The sequence below is a fragment of the Typopeltis vanoorti genome, chromosome 2 (assembly GCF_054136105.1).
Source record: "Typopeltis vanoorti isolate ZY-2024b chromosome 2, IOZ_Tvanoo_1.0, whole genome shotgun sequence".
Lineage (NCBI taxonomy): Eukaryota > Metazoa > Arthropoda > Arachnida > Uropygi > Thelyphonidae > Typopeltis > Typopeltis vanoorti.
The window spans coordinates 43,690,997-43,706,641 of NC_143550.1; the positions used below are offsets into that span (position 1 = coordinate 43,690,997).

General features: G+C 34.2%; 1 protein-coding gene across 1 annotated transcript in view; it reads right to left on the reverse strand.

Annotated features, from left to right (window-relative positions):
• LOC150108972 (H(+)/Cl(-) exchange transporter 7-like) overlaps window positions 1-15,645 on the reverse strand; it is a 327,290-nt gene that overhangs the window by 137,838 nt on the left and 173,807 nt on the right. Inside the window, exon 15 of the mRNA XM_090401357.1 lies at window positions 11,790-11,962. Within this exon, the coding sequence (XP_090257483.1) occupies window positions 11,790-11,962 (173 nt within the window). The remainder of the gene's footprint in view (window positions 1-11,789; window positions 11,963-15,645) is intronic.

Consider the following 15,645-nt stretch of genomic DNA (forward strand, 5'->3'; position numbering starts at 1 on the left):
AAACTCTTTGAAATATTAATTAAAATAGAATTACCTCCACAATAAAAGCAGTGGGCAATATTTATGAAAATACCATCATAACAGTAAAATCTAAAGACACACCTACAGAGCGGATAAAAATAAATAGAGGAATAAGACAAGGATGCAGCCTGTCTCAAATTCATTTTAATATATGTATAAATGAAATACTAAAAGAATGGCAATGTATCAATAATGCAGGAATACAACTAGAAATAAATTACTGTTAAAATATATTATTATATGCAGATGACCAAATTTTAATTGTAACACAGAAGACAAATTACAGTTGGCTCTCTACAATCTTGACAGGATTGTTACCAAATACAGCATGAAAATATCTTCCGAAAAAACAAAACTTATGGCATTTAAAGGAAGGGAACCAATAAGAAGCAAAATAGTTATAAACAACAAACCAATTGAACAAGTTAATAATTTTAATTATCTTGTTGGAAGTTTTTTTCCCACTTGGTTAGACTATAATAAATTTAGTTTAATCCTTTATCCAAGTGTAAGCAAACAAAGTTTGTGCCTGAAGTTTCTTCAGGACTGAAGCAACTCGTGGTAAAGGTGGACCAAGTTCTCATCACTACTTGTCTTAGTATCTCCCATAATGCAAAGCACATCTCCTTGCAGACTATGCATTAAGGGAAGGGCCACTACCCAGACTGGTTTTGACCTTTATTGAGGTCTCCTCAGTGGGAGCCAGACCCAGAGGTGGTGATACTAAGGTGGAAGCAATGGAGAAGTCATATTGTTTGCTTACACTTGGATAAAGGATTAAACTAAATTTATTAACCAAGTGGAAAAAATCTTTCTCTAAATCCAGAGTAATTTAATAATAAGGTGAGACACTTTTTGCCAACTCATATAGGTAAATATGACTTCTCCATTGCTTCCAACTTAGACCGAGCTGTCTCAGTTCTGAAGATACTTCAGGCGAAAACTTTCTTTGCTTACACTTGGATAAAGGATTAAACTAAATTTATTTTAATTATCTTGGTTGTAATACAAGTTACATTGAAGAAACTGATTCAAAACAGAAAATTAGTAAATTCACCAAACTATAGGCATGATTAATAATATTTTCAAGCAAAATTTGGTACAAAGAAATACTAGATTAAAAATATTCAATGTTTTAGCAAAACCTGTAATGTTATATGGAAGTGAAACATGGACAATGAAGAAAACAGATTACCAAAGGATAACATCAGCAAAAATGAAATTTCTAAGAACTGCAGGCTATACTAAATTAGATAAGAAAAGAAATGCAGATATTTTAAAAGAACTTCAACAACAATCAATTTCACAAACAATAGAAAATTATAGAAACAAATGGATCCAACATGTAAATAGAATGTCACCAGAAAGATTACCAAAAAGAATACTAAATTATAAACCAAAAGGGAAAAGAAGTAGAGGAAGACCCTAAAAAGATGGCATGAGGCTGGAACAAGCCAGTAGGCCTAACACCGTGTAAGGAGGAAGATTTTTCTTTTATGTACAAACTCATGAAAATCATCACATAAAAATCTTTGAAATAGATTTTTATAATTATTGATTTTACTGTGTCAATATGTGACTGATTTATCTTCTTGCTTCATAATAAATTAACTAAAGAGGACAGGAAGTGCCAAAATCAGTTCAACAATGGTTTTCATCTTCCACATCTGTGTTAATGTGGATGCTGAATTTATGGTTGTCAGGCAGGACAATGTTTATCAACTCTATAGTTTTATTTAGTGTTGCCCAAGACATCAAATCATTTAATTTGATGTCTTTGGTAGTACTAATAATTAATGTTCAAAAGAATGAGCCTATTCTGTCAGTACACATAATTTAAATTGTGAATGTGTCATAAACCCATCATTAATCAAATTATGCCAGGAAAGTGAATATTCTTCATTTTGTTTCATTTTAATTTTGTCAATAAAGATTTCAATCTCAGCTTTACTAAATGAAGATGTGTCTTGTCTTTCAATTCTCTGTATTATAGAGTTTAATCTGACTGTGTAAGATATCTTAACCTAAGCAAAAGTGGTTTTCCAAAAAATAAAAAAAAAATTTTAATATGAGTGGACATTAATCAACTGAAAATAATATATGATTTTAAGTCCTTAGAACAGTCTTTTATTTTTATAATAAAGATAATCATTTTTAAGGCTATTTAGCCTATTTTTGTTTAGGAGTACTCCTTTTTCATTCTTTTTCAGTTTTTAGCTTTTTACTTAAGTTTAGGGCATTACTGATGTTTTAAAGACAGATATGTGAAGAATATATAGGAATAAAATTTGGACATACCTTTGTAGGATGTTGCTGGTTGTCTTCTTATTCAGTGGCATCCGGTGTATGGTGATATACATTTATCTGCTCTTTAAGTATGACAGGAGGGGGGGTTGGAAATGTGGGGATAGAGAGAGAGATGTGGGAGAATTATCAGCGAGCCAAGAGGTGTGTGAATTTTAAACCCCTTTTTTTTTTAAAGGGTAGGCAGAGAATATTTTTGAAGGGAGGTGAAAGGGAGATTTTTGGGGATGGAGAAGGATATGATGGGATAAGATCGAGTGTGTGTGTGTGTGTGGGGGGGGGGGGGGGTTGGAGTAATGGGGTGTAAGCCCTTTCGACAGTGAGTCATCTATGGAATTGGAGGCTATGTCCTGCCGACTTGGTGTTTTTGTCTTTGGTGTATCTGTGTTGTATTCTATTGGTCGGAGTCGTGACCTAATTTTAATGTTTTGAAGCTTCCAACTCCCAGAGATTATGTAAGCGGTGGACGTTTATTGAGTTTTTGTCACATTTTATGGCTATTGTTTCTGATATTCTAAGAATTGTTTTGTTTTTCCTGTATGTCTGTATTATTTTGGTTTTGTTAATTTGTGGGGTAAGTTTCTGTTCAAAAGCATGGACTGCTATTTCTGTTTTTCCTGTATTTTGTATTCTGTTTTTTCTTTTGGTTGTTGCATTTTTTATTGTTAAGATGTTCTGGAATTGGTATGTTGCAGTCATGATAGTGTTTGTTGTCTTGCCCATAAAGATCTCATAGAACCTGTGTAGGTGACATCACAGCCTTGTTGGCAAGGAAATTTGTAAACTACATTGTGGTGTTCTAGTATTTCTTTGTGTGTGTGTTAGATTTTGTAGGTTTTAGAAGTGTTGCCAATTTCATTTCTGGTTTGTGGTGAACACCAACTTATCAGTGTGTTTGAAAATGTATTTGTAGGCTTTGTATGTTCTGGATGTATGGCAGTTTGATGATTTTTTTTTTGTGTTGGGAAGTTTGTTTTGGTTGTTGGATTGTTTTGATGGGTTTTTGCTGTTTTCTTGGCATAATTTATTAGCTGTGTTGGGTAATTTTGGTTTTTAAAAATCTGTGTTAATTTCTTTATTTCTGTGTTGAGATAATTATGTGTAGTCAAAAACTTGTAAGCATAGGATGTTCTGTTTCTATAGTGAATTTTAGTCTTGCTGAAGTCATTAAGGGATGCTTGTAAAGTTGCGATGCATGTAGGTTCTACAATGCATAAAATATCATCCATGTATCGGCTGTAAAAGGTGATGCTGGGGGGGGGGGGGGGGGAGGGCTGAGTGGGTGTGAATCTATGTGATAGGAATAATTCAGCTAATTGTCCACTAATATTTTAGCTCATAGGGAGTCCGAAATTTTTTTCCAGAAATAATACCTATAATAAGATAAATTTTGCTGTGTCCTAATGTAGTTTTATATTCTTCATCAACAAAACAATTTCATTTGCACCACTCTTATGATATAAACATAAAAATGTGGAGGAACTACTAAAATTAACATTAGTGTTATTCACTAAGAAGCTGATAAGTTTTTCCAATAAATTTCCAGATAAATAAGTAAACTTTACTTTTATTTGGACTCCTTTTTCTGATAAATAGTAATGAATTAAAATTTAGTATAATTTTATGTCAATATGATGAGGCTATCAAATTTAACTTGATTTACTTGTTCCATTACCAAATGGGGAGAGAATATTCATAATTATTGTTTTTGTTTTGTTCAAGTGCAAAACTTGAACCATTTTTGACTTGAGATCTAAATTAAATTAAGTATTTAAACCATAAAGTGGAACTTCTTCAATGAAAAAGTTAGAAGAACATACTTTCCACATGTGAATATGCAGGAATACCTGTAAATTGAGTTAACAACTGAACATAAAGTTTTTAAATGGATCTGCCCTTTTATTCTAACCTATATGGTAAAAATTATTAGTTTTACTAAATAAAATTTATTATATTAGAGTGCTAATTAGACATACCTAGGTATTTCTGAAGATAGGGATGACATAATATTTAGTACCAAACTTGATAACTGAACTGAATTTTTTTTTATTTTTTTTTTAATATCTATCACTAATCCACAAATAAAAGGTTGCAAGATTTACAGCACATTAGTACCAATTGTGGCAAGAAGAAAGAAATTTACTGACATGTTTTATGAATAAGTGAATGCTACAGTCTTTGAGGAAGACAAACTGAGGTGGTGGAAGCTGTTCAGGGGAGAGAAGCAAATGGAAAGAAAGAGGAGGAAAAGTTGGTTTCATAAATTTGAAGGTGGATGGTAAATGATCAAATCCTGTTGATTTTCCAAGGGATAGAAGTAAGAAGAATTATTCTGAGGGGAAAAAAAAAAACTCAAGATTTCCAACAAATTCATTTATTATTTACCTTTAGTGAATCGCAAATGAACATAAGATAAGTTTGAACCTTCCAACTAAATGAAAGTCGACAGCAATCAAATGAAGATCAGATGTTAATGTATTAATGAAAATTACACATTTTTGTTCACTTTTGTTAGTGCAAATTTTAGCTAAGGTGGGAGTGAGAGTTCCAATATTCTTATGTCATTATTCATTAACTGAAGCTTACATGGTGAAATAAGCCAGCATATTTTAAAGTTTGTTATGTAGCAAAGAATCAAACTGGGCATTACAGGATATTATGTATAAAAGTTATATATATACAACAATATTACAAAAGGGATTACTACAATTATGTTCCTGCATGTTTTTAACGAATGAGTCTTTTCTGAAAACTAGAAGATAACTTTCATCAATTTTGCTAATTGTTCTCTCTCTCTCTCTCTCTCTCTCTCTCTCTCTCTCTCTCTCTCTCTCTCTCTATATATATATATATATATTTATACTGCTTGGAACGAAGTTAACGAATGCCACACAGGGCACGGTGTCATGAGTCGTGTTTGCATCCCAGTATAAATCGGAGGAATATGTTAATCCAAAATCAGTGCAACTATGTCCAGCTGAAATAGCTGCAAGAAGGGAACTGATGGAGTTTGAAAGAGGTGTTGTGATAAGATGCCATGCTGCAGGCCTATCTGTTCAGCAAATTGGGCCATTCCAGGTCAACAATTAGTGATACCATACTGAGATGGAATGCAGGGAGTCAACTGCAAGTGCTGCCCACAGCGGATGACCCATCACACTCACAGAATGTGATTGCACGGTGCAACAAAGGATAATGTGTAAAGCCAAATGGTGGCTTTACACATTATGGCCAACATGTTGAATGCGAAGTTCTGGGCATCAACTTGAAGATGAATCTGAACAAAAACATTCAGAACCAAGGCTCACAACATGGGTTTTCATGGTAGGACTACAACATGCAAAGCCAACATGCAGTGTATCATCTTCAGTGGCACAAAGAGCATGTACAGTGGGATGTGGAAGCTTGAAAAGCTGCGTTATGGAGTGATGAATCACATTATACCATTTACTAAGCAGATGGATGGTTGTGGGTGTGGCAGATGTCTGGTGAATGTCTCTTATTAGAGTCCATAACCCCAACTATGAAATTCAAAAGTGGTGGTGGTATGATGGTATGGTCCTGTTTTTTACTGGTTTGGCCTTGGACCTCTGTGGTGCCATGAACACTGAACTCCAAGAGATATCTGAACATTCTAGAGAATGCAATGCTTCCTACTTTGTGTGCTTTTATGGAACTGAGCATTTTCTCTTTCAGCAAGACAATGCATCGTGTCATAAGGCTGCTACTGTAATTGCAAGGTTTGTGAACATGAATGTCACCACACTTGACTCTGCCTCCTGATCTAAATCCTACTGAATATCTATTGGAACAAACTGGAGCATTGGGTGAGGTCAAGTGACATCCACCCCCACAATGTCTCTTATTAGAGTCCATAACCCCAACTATGAAATTCAAAGGTGGTGGTGGTATGATGGTATGGTCCTGTTTTTTACTGGTTTGGTCTTGGACCTCTGTGGTGCCATGAACACTGAACTCCAAGAGATATCTGAACATTCTAGAGAACGCAATGCTTCCTACTTTGTGTGCTTTTATGGAACTGAGCATTTTCTCTTTCAGCAAGACAATGCATCGTGTCATAAGGCTGCTACTGTAATTGCAAGGTTTGTGAACATGAATGTCACCACACTTGACTCTGCCTCCTGATCTAAATCCTACTGAATATCTATTGGAACAAACTGGAGCATTGGGTGAGGTCAAGTGACATCCACCCCCACAACAGTCCAGGAGCTCATTACATGCCTAAGAGAATGGTCCAAAATTCTATTTGATCACTACTTTAGCCTGTGGAAAGCATGTCCCATAGGATTGCTACAATCATCTTAATGAAAGTAGGTCCTACATCTTATTAAGGTGTTGCCATGGCTGTTTGTTCCTCACATGATAGTGTCTGTTGATTTCTTTTCAAGCAGTGTGTGTGTTGCAGATGTCTATCGTGTCATTAGTGCACAATAAATTATTTATTTATTTATATTTTTTAACTTGAGGCACTTAGGATAATTAGATTGCCCTTGCTCCAAGATACTCATATTGAAGACCTTGAAACTTTGAATGTTTGTGCAGTGCACAAATATTCAATTGTGCATGGTCACAGGTGATAGAACAAAGAGGGCATGTTTAGGATTAAGTGCTGGTTGAAGGTAGTATTAATAGAATGAAGACAGTAGAAGCACAACTTTTGAGTATGACTAGTGACATATCATCAGAACGAGAATGCTTCTTTTAATATCCAGGTTATCTAATATACTTCTGATCTCTTTTTTTGCAGAAAGACTAGTGAGGCAGCATATGCTGCACTGTTTCTGAAAAGACTAGAAAAAGCAGCTGACAATAAAATAAAATTTTCTCCAAATTTTCCTGTTTTGGGAAAATTTGGAGAAAAGAGCAAAGCTAATAATAATGGTAAGTACCTGCTGGATTTGTGTTAAGGACATGGACTGGTTATTACTAACACTATTTTCCAACATAAAAAAAAGGCACACAAATCCACATGGTGAGAGGATATAAGAAATCAGAAAATTCTCAGAGAATATGTTATTGTTGATAGTGATGTTTTCCTAATGGTCCAGGACACACGAGCATACAGAAAATTTGAAACTGGAAGTGATCACCATTTATTTTTGAGTAGTATAAAATTGAATTTCATATTGAAAAGAAGTGTGTGTAAGAAAGTTTTAAAACAAATCAAAGTTGAACAGCCTCCAGAGGTGAACTGTATACTCAAATACACAAACATCATTCAAGAAAAAATGAAGGAGTTTGAAAACAAGAACCAAATCTTGGAGATTCAGTGGCAAACCCTGAAGAAACATTGATTTAGCCAAAGATGCATGTGTGCTCAAGTTGTATGCAAGGATAGAAAAATCATAACTCCATAGTGGACTCGGGAAGTTAAAGAATCAGCCAAGAAAAAGAAGAGGGAATGTCGAAAGTTCCTGGCAATTAAGGTAGTTTTGTGCTTTTAGAGGATATGCAGAAAAATGTAAGAAAGTGAAGCATTGTGTAAAACTAGATAAACAAGTCATAGGAATACTTTGGTAAAAGCATAGAAAAAAATATCAGGACGGCAGCAAAATATTCTGGAGGTTATTGAAAAAGCTTAGAAATGAAGGAAAAATTAGTGTAAAAGGAATAAGAGATGACAAAGATGACATGAAAACTGAAGATAAAGATATTTTAGATGTCTGGAGTAATTACTTTGAAAGACTGCTAAACGAAACAAGCAGTGTCAGCATGGTGTTAGAAAAACATTCAAAAGGAATGCAATCAAGAATATGTATTCATATTTCAAGTAAAAGAAGTCATCAAAACCTGAAATGTGCAGAAAGGCAGATTAAGTGGATGATATATGACCAGAAATGCTCAAATATGAGAGTGTAAAAGTTTTACAGTGGCTACACTGCCTAATTCAGTGGGCCTGGTCAAATTCTGGATCATTTATAGGAAAGCTCTAATAAGCTCTTATCTATGAAAAGGAAAATAAAACTGGATGCAAGAATTATAGAGGTTTTTCCCTACTGAGTGTTCCTGGTATGATTTATGCAAGTATATTTGAGAAATGGTTAAGAAGAGAAACTTGGTGAACAAGCTGGATTCAGGACAAATGGAAGTTGTCAGGATCAGATTTTCACTTTAAGGCAAATAGCTGACATGGTGTAAATTAGACATTATGCTGAGCAATACATATTCTCTATCTGAGCTATAAGCCAGGAGTTAGAATTGAAGGAGGCAGGAAGATAGTTTGATGTTCAGGTGTGTGTGTGTGTGATAAGAGTACACATTATCTCCACTGTTATTCATCACCTACATGGATCACATTATGAAGTGGTATTAAACTTGATATCAAAATTGTAGATGTTAATCTCAGCTCTTTATTTTATGCAGATGATGTTATACATCTATATAAATCCAGTACAAGTCTGCAAGATTCCCTGACTAAATCAACTTGACTTCTAATAAATGTGGTAAGAAAATCAACAATAAAGAGACAAAGACAATAAAAATAGGCAGAAACAATGAAAATATAAGCTGCATCCTGAATGGAGAAATTCATGATGCAGCTGATAGAACAAGTAAAACATTTCAGCTGCTTAGACACAATTTTTAGTGAATGCAAATGAAATATGGAAACAGACAACAGAATTAGCAAAACTGGTATGGTAGGAAGTCAACTGAATAAATTCATATGGAATAAGAGAGAAATTAGTCAAAACAGTAAACTAGCAGCATACAAGGCAGTGTTCAAACAATTTTAACTTATGGATCTGAGAGCTGGGTTAAAAATAAAACATTTGATGAAAGACTGCTAGACTAGACTACTTAAACAGAATGGGAGAGGGAAGGATTCCTTGTTAGGAAAAAAACAAACAAACAGAGGAAGACCAAGATCTAGGTGGATTCATATAGTAACAAGTGCCTTAGCAGAATGAAACATCTAATAATATTGGAGTCTTGAGAGATAACAGATGAATTTGGAAGAAAATTGTTGATAGGAAGTTAGTAATGATTTAACTCTTTCATGTGGTGCTATCATAATATCCAGTATATCCCCATCCCTCCAACATGTCAAGAATTTGTTGATGATAATGATGAGGAGAGAGCCTGGTTCAGTATTAAGTTGAACTCTATATATGGATCTTGACCAGTATCGTACTGAACATGTTCTTATTTTATAACATGTTATTCTATTCTTTTAATTTAACTATTCTGCAATGAAAGACAACTTAACTCCTGCTTTACCTACTTGCCGATTACTGACCTCATGGTTGAGAAACTTGAGCAAAAATTCAGTAATTATTAAAAGATATTTTTTACCTAAGTAAAATTGCATTCCTAATTATTAGGAGTGCAATTTTATTTAGCTACACATGTGTGTGTGTGGGGGGGGGGATATATATCTACTTCCGTCATACACTCAGAGTGGTTAAAACTCTTAAATTCAAAATAAAAAGAATATCTGAAGCTAAACTACAAATCCAGCTTGTGCATAGGTTCATATCACAGGATATTTCATTTGTAACTTAACCTCTTAAATTTGCCTTTTTAAAAAAAAAACATTAAGAGAATGAATCTTCACACTCATTTTAACCAAAATAAAAATCTTTAATCTGGAAATAACACAAATATAGATAACATCAAATCAACTATTTAACTACTATGCAAGTGTATATTTCAAACTACAACATTAATCACCATGAAAAACAGTTTTGCTACATAATTTCTTTCCAATCATGTAAACTAACAATTATCCTATGTGGAAAAAACTCCTAGGAACAGTCTCTTGCCTCTTACAAACTTTTATTCTTTTTTGAGTTCACACAGAAGCTCTCTATATGACAGCACCAAAAGACAAGCAAATTCTTCTTGCATCCTAAAATCACAAAACAAACTTGCCTCTTACAAACTTTTATTCTTTTTTTGAGTTCACACAGAAGAAAGACTAACACAAAACTAAAATGCTCTCTATATGACAGCACCAAAAGACAAGCAAATTCTTCTTGCATCCTAAAATCACAGAACACAGAATAAAACAAATCTTGTCTTCATCCAAGACACTTCTGTAACTTCAATTTCTATATGAAAGTAGCAGCAAATTCCAATGAATAAATTACTAAGAACTCATATCACCCATATCCATCACTTTGGAATTAATCAATTTTCTATGTGAAAGTCTCAACATTCTTCTCGAAACCATATCAACAGTTCAGAACAACCTTGCTTTCTATATGAAAGCTTCTGATAACAAAAAACATATCAACAGTTAGAAATCACTTATCAGACTGAGAACCCTAAATAAACTAAACTTTACCGGGCCCATTCTATATTTCAGCTTCAACTGAAATAAATCCTATATGGATTATAGGATTTATTTCAGTAAAGTTTTTGTAGTCATTAGACTACGAAAACTTAACTTCTCATGTATAACTAAAATATCCTCTCTCAGTTTCTATTTCTAACTTTTCTTCAAATTTTGTTCAGGCTTCATACATCCTCTTTTTTAAGGTTTAATTCACACAGTGATCAGCATTCATTTTAAAAATTTTATGGAATTTACAACCGTGTTAAAAAAACTTTTTTTTTTTTTTTTTTTGTAAGCTTCATACATCAAATACACAGAAACTCCACTGCTTTATCCTGCTGTGTTCTTTCCTATTCCATGGACAGCTGATTGCCTAGCAACATTGAATAATGTTCTTTTCACTAATGTGCATGCTCAGAAATACAACTGAGAAACTTCCACTCAATTCTGCCATCATCTGCCACCATTACTGTTTTCCAGCATTGCATTGGGTTTGAAACAATGAAGTTCTTTCTTCACAGTGCAGAAATGTTTCTTTAATTATTTCATAATGAAACAGCCAGAAATAATAACAGTTCTTAATTTCACAATCTTCTCACTAAGTTCATTTAATCACTTCTGATAATACAGCGGTGATCTCTGCTTCACTTGCTACTGACAACATGTTGTAAACAACATTTGTTTAGATAAACAACACCAACATTACAAATTTTTGACAGCTTATACAAAATTACAATTAAGCTCAGATAACTAATTTTAAGAAATTTATTTTATATCTAAGCAAGAAATCATTAGTTAAACATAAAAATAACATCTCGAATTGTCTTGCTTGTGACATACACAAAGAAATATACTTTTCACTAACAACTTTACAAATACAGCATTACTAATCTCTTAATTTAAAATTCACTTAGTATCTTTTAAACTAGTGGGATATCCGAATTTTAATAGATATCTTACATGTTTTAACTGTTTGCCTTTCTGCATCGTTGAAATAGTTTTGCTAATTTATCTTTCCTGCTTATTGCATTTCACTCTTTCATGTGCTCATTTGATTTACAACTACGTAAATGAATGATTAAATCAGTGATCAAAGAAGACTGAATGTTCTAATTTTGTTGTTGTAAACAGCAAAATTAAAAATATTATTACTTATGTTACTTACTTCTTTGGGACCAAAAATGTACACAGTCAGTACTCCAACAAGCCGTCCCCAAGCTGCTCCTGTTAACAACGTCGGGATAAATAAGCCACTAGAAATGCTTAAGCCATATGTCCAGCAAGCTAAGAAGTAATAAAATACAAAAAATATCCCAAGGGACTGATAAGACCACGTATCTGTAACAAAGAAAATAAGAAATATGAGAATAACATTTAAAATTATGTTATTGTGTGTTGGGACACAGAAATTACATTACATCTAACTTTATTATTATTATTATTAGATTCTAGGGAGTCAGTGACTCATTGAGGGAGGCTATACACCACCCAAACTAACCATACCTTTTCTTGTATTTATTTACACTACTTACACTAGCCGCCCAAAAGGTGACCTATTTCTATCATGTGCTACTTTATGAGAGAAAAATCTCCTTTCTTGATTCATTCTCAGCTTACAAGAATGCACTCTCGTCCATCCTCCTGCCTTCTATGAAAATAAAAATTCCATCTACAAGTATGCTATATGATGTTTTCAGAAGATATCTGAAGATTTTTAATACCCTACTCCACACCATTTCTATTGTATCTGCATCACCTTAAAAACCAGGGATAACATGTGTACACAACAGTTCAGGTGAGGAAATATCAAGGCCTTATAATGAAATGACTTCCTTATCCTTACCAGTATATCCTTATCCAAATCAATGTTAATTTCAGTATTATTATCATCATCTGGTTAATTAACAGAGATCGTTGAACTTTAGTTTCCTATGTATCAAAACTTCAAGATTGTTAGCCTGATTAGTTTCTTCTAGACCAACAGGATATATATAACATGATAGTATGTCACCACAATTCCGCACAGGAAGTGATACACCATTGGAGATCTCATTACGTGAAAGTGCATAACTTTACATTTACTAATACTGAACTAGCTCACAATTCCAGCCTATACAAATCATTCTACAAGTGTTGCATGTCCTACATCTCTAATTACACTGCTTGTCTTTGCATCATCAGCAAATAGCTGTATGTCTCCTGTAAAATTTTTCTCAGTGCCATTAAGGTACAGATTGAATAACAATGGACCAAGAAGTGGTCCTAGAGATACATCAATGGTCACCTTAAATCTTGTATTTATATCCTCCACATACCACTTGCTATCTGTCAGTCAGCTATCCTGTTATACAAGCTAACTGTTTATAATCCAATCCCATTTTATTCAGCTTATGGATCAGCCTCCCAATACTTGGATACTGAACGAATGAGGATGGGCTGGCAATTTGGGATTTATCCGACCAAATTGTATTCTTATTGGTTAAACCAAAATAAAAAAGGATGGTACAACATGACAAAATTTCATGCCGGCTGGAGCGTCACCCAGTTAAACAAGGCCCCCGCTGTTTTCACCAGGGAACTAGGGCGAACAGCAAAAAGTCAGCTACTGGAACAAATCCTAAAACACACCCCAACTCAATATCACCTGAGTTCAAGATCGGTATGATCAACATAAAGAAGCCTGAATGGCAAAGAAATGGAGCTAGCTGAGGGATTAGATAAGTACCAGATCGACATAATAGGGATGACTAAAACAAAAAAAAAAGACAAAGACTAGCGAGATCTTTCTGAGTAATAAAGGATGAGCTGGCAATTTGGGATTTATCTGACCAAATTGTATTCTTATTGGTTAAACCAAAATAAAAAATGATGGTACAACATGACAAAATTTCATGCTGGCTAGAGCGTCGCCCGGTTAAACAAGGCCCCCGTTGTTTTCACCAGGGAACCAGGGCGAACAGCAAAAAGTCAGCTACTGGAACAAATCCTAAAACACACCCCAACTCAATATCACCTGAGTTCAAGATCGGTATTATCAACATAAAGAAGCCTGAATGGCAAAGAAATGGAGCTAGCTGAGGGATTAGATAAGTACTAGATCGACATAATAGGGATGGCTAAAACAAAAAAAGACAAAGACTGGTGAGATCTTTCTGAGTAATAAATAAAAAATGTTATATTCAGGCAATGACAATCAAGGAAAAGGAGGAGCCATAGTATTCAAAACTAAATAAGAGGCTAATCTTCTTGAATGGTAGGCAATTTCAAGTAGAGTGATGTGGGCAAATATCAGAATGAGGAACTGGACAATGAGACTTATTTGTGCCTATAAATAACTCTCTAAATAAATAAGTCTCTGCTTCTACCTTAGTAGAACCTTCCCACAGCAGGTTCTACTAAGGTAGAAGTGGAGAAATTTTGTGAGGGTTTAGAAAAAGCAACTGACAATGAAAAATGAAAAGTTGGTCCTTGTTGGGGATCTAAATAGCAGAGTAGGAAATGATTGTCAGACATAAAAATATTTTGGAAAAATTTGGAGAAAAGAGTAAAGCAAATAATAATGGCAAATACTTGTTGGTTTTCTGCTCAGGACATGGGCTAGTTATTACTAACACCACGTTCCAACATAAAAATGTGCATGGAGAGAAGAGGCAAGGAATAAGAAAAGTTTCATTGACTATATTATTGTTGAAAGTGATGTTTTCTCTCTGGTGCAGGACACTAGAGTGTACAGGGGATTTGAAATTGGAAGTGATCACCATTTAGTCTTAAGCAGGATAAAATTGAATTTCATATTGAAAAAAAAAAAAAAAAAACATGTAAGAAAGTTTTAAAACGAATAAAAGTTGAGCAGCTCTCAGATGTGAACTGTAGACTAAAATATACAAACATTATTCAAGAAAAAGTGAAAGAGTTTGAGAACAGGAACCAAACCTTGGAGATTCAGTGGCAAGCCTTGAAGAAAACCCTGATTGATTCAGCCAGAGAGACAGTGTGGTGAGGTTGTCTGCAAGGATAGAAAAATCAGAACTCCATGGTGAACACAGGAAGTTAAAGAGGCAGTGAAGGAAAAGAAGAAAGCATATCAAAAGTTCCTGGCAAATAAGTCAGCTTGTGCACTTAAAGAATACAGAGACAAATGTAAGAAAGCAAAACACGGTGTAAAACTAGCTAAACAAAAGCCATGGGAAGACTTTGATAAGAATATAGAAAATAAATATCAAGAAGGTGGCAAGATATTCTGGAGGTTGTTGAAGCTCAGAAATGGAGAAAGAGTACTGTAAAAGGAACTAGAGATGAAAAAGATGATATGAAAACTGGAGAAAAAGATATCCTTGAAGTATGGAGTAATTACTTCGAAAAATTGCTAAATGAAACTAGCAATGATGACAGCACAGTAATAAAAAACACTGACCAGGCATGCAGTCAGGAATACATATCCATACTTGAAGTAGAAAAAGCCATCAAAAGTCTGAAATGTGGAAAGGCAGCTGGAGTAGATGATATCAGACCAGAAATGCTCAAGTATGGAGGTATAAAAGTTTTACAGTGGCTACACTGCATTGTTCAAAGGGTCTGGACAGAAGGATGAATTCCAGATGATTGGAGTAGAGCTCACATAGTACCCATATATAAAAAGGGAAATAAAACTGATTGTGAGAATTACAGAGGTATTTCTCTACTGAGTGTTCCTGGTAAGATTTATGCCAGTATATTTGAGAAACGGTTGAGAAGGATTGTGGAAGAGAAGCTTGGTGAGAAACAAGCTGGATTCAGGCCAAATAGAGGCTGTCAGGATCAGATATTCACTTTACGACAAATAGTTGAAAAGTCATGGGAATATAACAAAGATCTGTACTTACATTTTGTAGATTTGGAAAAAGCATATGACAAGGTGCCAAGAGAGAAGCTATTCAAAATGCTACAGTGTATGGTGTCAGTGGATCATTATATCAAGCAATAGTTAGTCTTTATTTGAGTAGTAAGTCAGCAGTTAGAACTGAAGGAAGTACAATGAGATG